General features: G+C 31.5%; 1 protein-coding gene across 1 annotated transcript in view; it reads right to left on the bottom strand.

The window, feature by feature from the left end:
- Positions 1-2,208, bottom strand: part of LOC106476106 (centrosome and spindle pole associated protein 1-like) — a gene marked incomplete at its 3' end in the record, with an annotated part of 20,136 nt that overhangs the window by 12,551 nt on the left and 5,377 nt on the right. Inside the window, exons 3-4 of the mRNA XM_013936777.2 lie at positions 1,630-1,721; positions 778-881 (exon numbers count right to left, since the gene is read on the bottom strand). Coding sequence (XP_013792231.2) covers positions 778-881; positions 1,630-1,721 — 196 coding nt within the window. The remainder of the gene's footprint in view (positions 1-777; positions 882-1,629; positions 1,722-2,208) is intronic.

Genomic DNA, 2,208 nt, shown 5'->3' with positions numbered 1-2,208 from the left:
TTATCCACCTGGCCATGCCGGGCCTAACATGGAGGGAAACTCATTAAGTTAATTTATTACCTTAATTTGGCATACAAATAATAGAAAATCATTACTAATGCAGTAAGAAATTTTACAACTTTACAGAAGGAATGAAGGGAACTCCACAGCAAATAGATTGCAAGAATGAAAATGACCCCAGGTTTCAAAATTCAGATGGTATATATTATAAATTTCTAGCTTCCTAAGCCTGGAAGATGTAAAACAAAACATATAGATGGTTGAATTTTAGAGTTTTTTTATATCACCAACATCAAAAAGTCACTGTTTTTAAACTATTTGAGCTAAAAATAAGCTTCAAATGAATTCAAAGTCATAAGACTTGTGACTTAGCTTTGTTCACTGACAAGCTGTATTTTTGCAGGTGGGAAATTTCATGATTTTCTCCATCTCAATAATAATTACAGAATGGGACAAAAACTGAAAATTAGGGCTAGCAGGTTCTACCTTCTTTAATTGCTTTATTCAAAACAAGTGTTAATAAGACTTACACAAAAAAATTTAAATCTCAACATTTAAGTTATAATTTTACTTTGGATGTAATATGAGGAGATAGATCATCCATAATATTTCAAAACTTGATGTCATCATTTTGTTGTTGTAATGACATGAGACACCAGGTAGGAAACGTTTAATCTTCATGACAGGGATTCCACTGAATACTTAGTCAAGACTACTGTTTAATAAGCACAGAGTAAAAACTACACAAATAGGATTAATTCACAGAATTCAGCAAACCTGTTTTTTGAGCTCTTCTTTATAGCGATCTTCCCCAGCAACTGAAAATGAGGAATTTGTTGAATAATTTGTTCCAAAATTCGTAATCTTTGCTTTTCTGGAAGCTAAAAGAAAATAACAGTGATATGTAAATATTTTAATAATATCCAGATATGTTTACAAAGCGTGTTCCATTTTGTTATTATTAAAACTGTCACTTGGCCTAAATTACTTTTCTGGATGAACATGTAAAAGATGCCTGCTAAAGTTAGATAATTCCCCAATTTTTCTTCAGCCTTTCACAAAATTAACACATGACTTTGACAATAATGTATTTCCTGAGTAATTTTCAAGGCCATATACTGCAATTCTAAGCATAGCAGCAGTCATAATTGCATAGGAAAAATAGATACAAGACATTTAATGTCATGCAATACCTACAGGTACAGTTACTTTTTGTTGCATACTACTCACAAATATCACTGAGTCAAAATACTTAAATGCTGAGTCTAATTTTGAGTCACACATTGTCGAGTTTGAGCCCAACTTTTGTGTGTCAGTGACTTGAGCCTGAGTCTGTGTAATGAAATACATGACTCCAGTCTGAGTCCTGAACTTGAGTATTAAAAGTCTGGCAGTCACTAATAGTCTTTACTGAGCATCAGTTGTTCAGCTATTCAGACAGCAGCAAAATCACTAAAGTACAATATAGTAAAATGTTCAATAATAAGAGACTCACAAAACGATTTCCTGAATACAATATAAATACATAAGCTGGGGTTCTCATACCTGTAGGAAACTTCAACCTAAAATCAAAAATATGAAAATAGTAATTACAAAACTTTTCATTAAACAAAAAATAACGAGCCTCACTGATGACATTTCCCTTTGTATCTCTCAATGGAGCCCCAGCTCCACTTCTTCCCCATGGATTGTAGTTGTCATTCATCATCCACTTGTTGAAACTGAAAAATATAATTGTATTTCAAGTTCTTATAACTTGTTAAAACTTTCAAACTTTAAAATATATTTAACAGAAATTTCATTAATTTAGTTATCTTGTATATTGGCAGCTTACAACTGGAAATTTACTTAAAAAATACTTTTTAGTATTAAACTATACCAATAAACCTCAAGTTCTACATGTTCGAAGAAAATCACATTATTACCTCTATTTACACAAACACACATTTGATTTTTCTTATAAACTTGTATTGGAATGATTTTTTAGCCCTTATTTAAGGTTTCAATACTGATATGGAGTTTTATTTTAATGAATAAAGAGGTTGAGTACATTATATTAAAACGATTTTGGAGCCTCACCATAATTAGTCCCTGTTACCACACTTGTTTATACTCTATCTGATGGCCATGCATCTTGATAAGAGCCCTGAAGCATAATTTACAATGCAAAAGGCTTCATCATATAGCTGTTATGTCAAAAGCACAACA

The sequence above is a fragment of the Limulus polyphemus genome, unplaced genomic scaffold (assembly GCF_000517525.1).
Source record: "Limulus polyphemus unplaced genomic scaffold, Limulus_polyphemus-2.1.2 Scaffold9812, whole genome shotgun sequence".
Taxonomy (NCBI): Eukaryota; Metazoa; Arthropoda; class Merostomata; order Xiphosura; family Limulidae; genus Limulus; species Limulus polyphemus.
The sequence above is the reverse complement of the archived record's forward strand: the minus strand, read 5'-3'. Positions and strand labels throughout refer to the sequence as shown.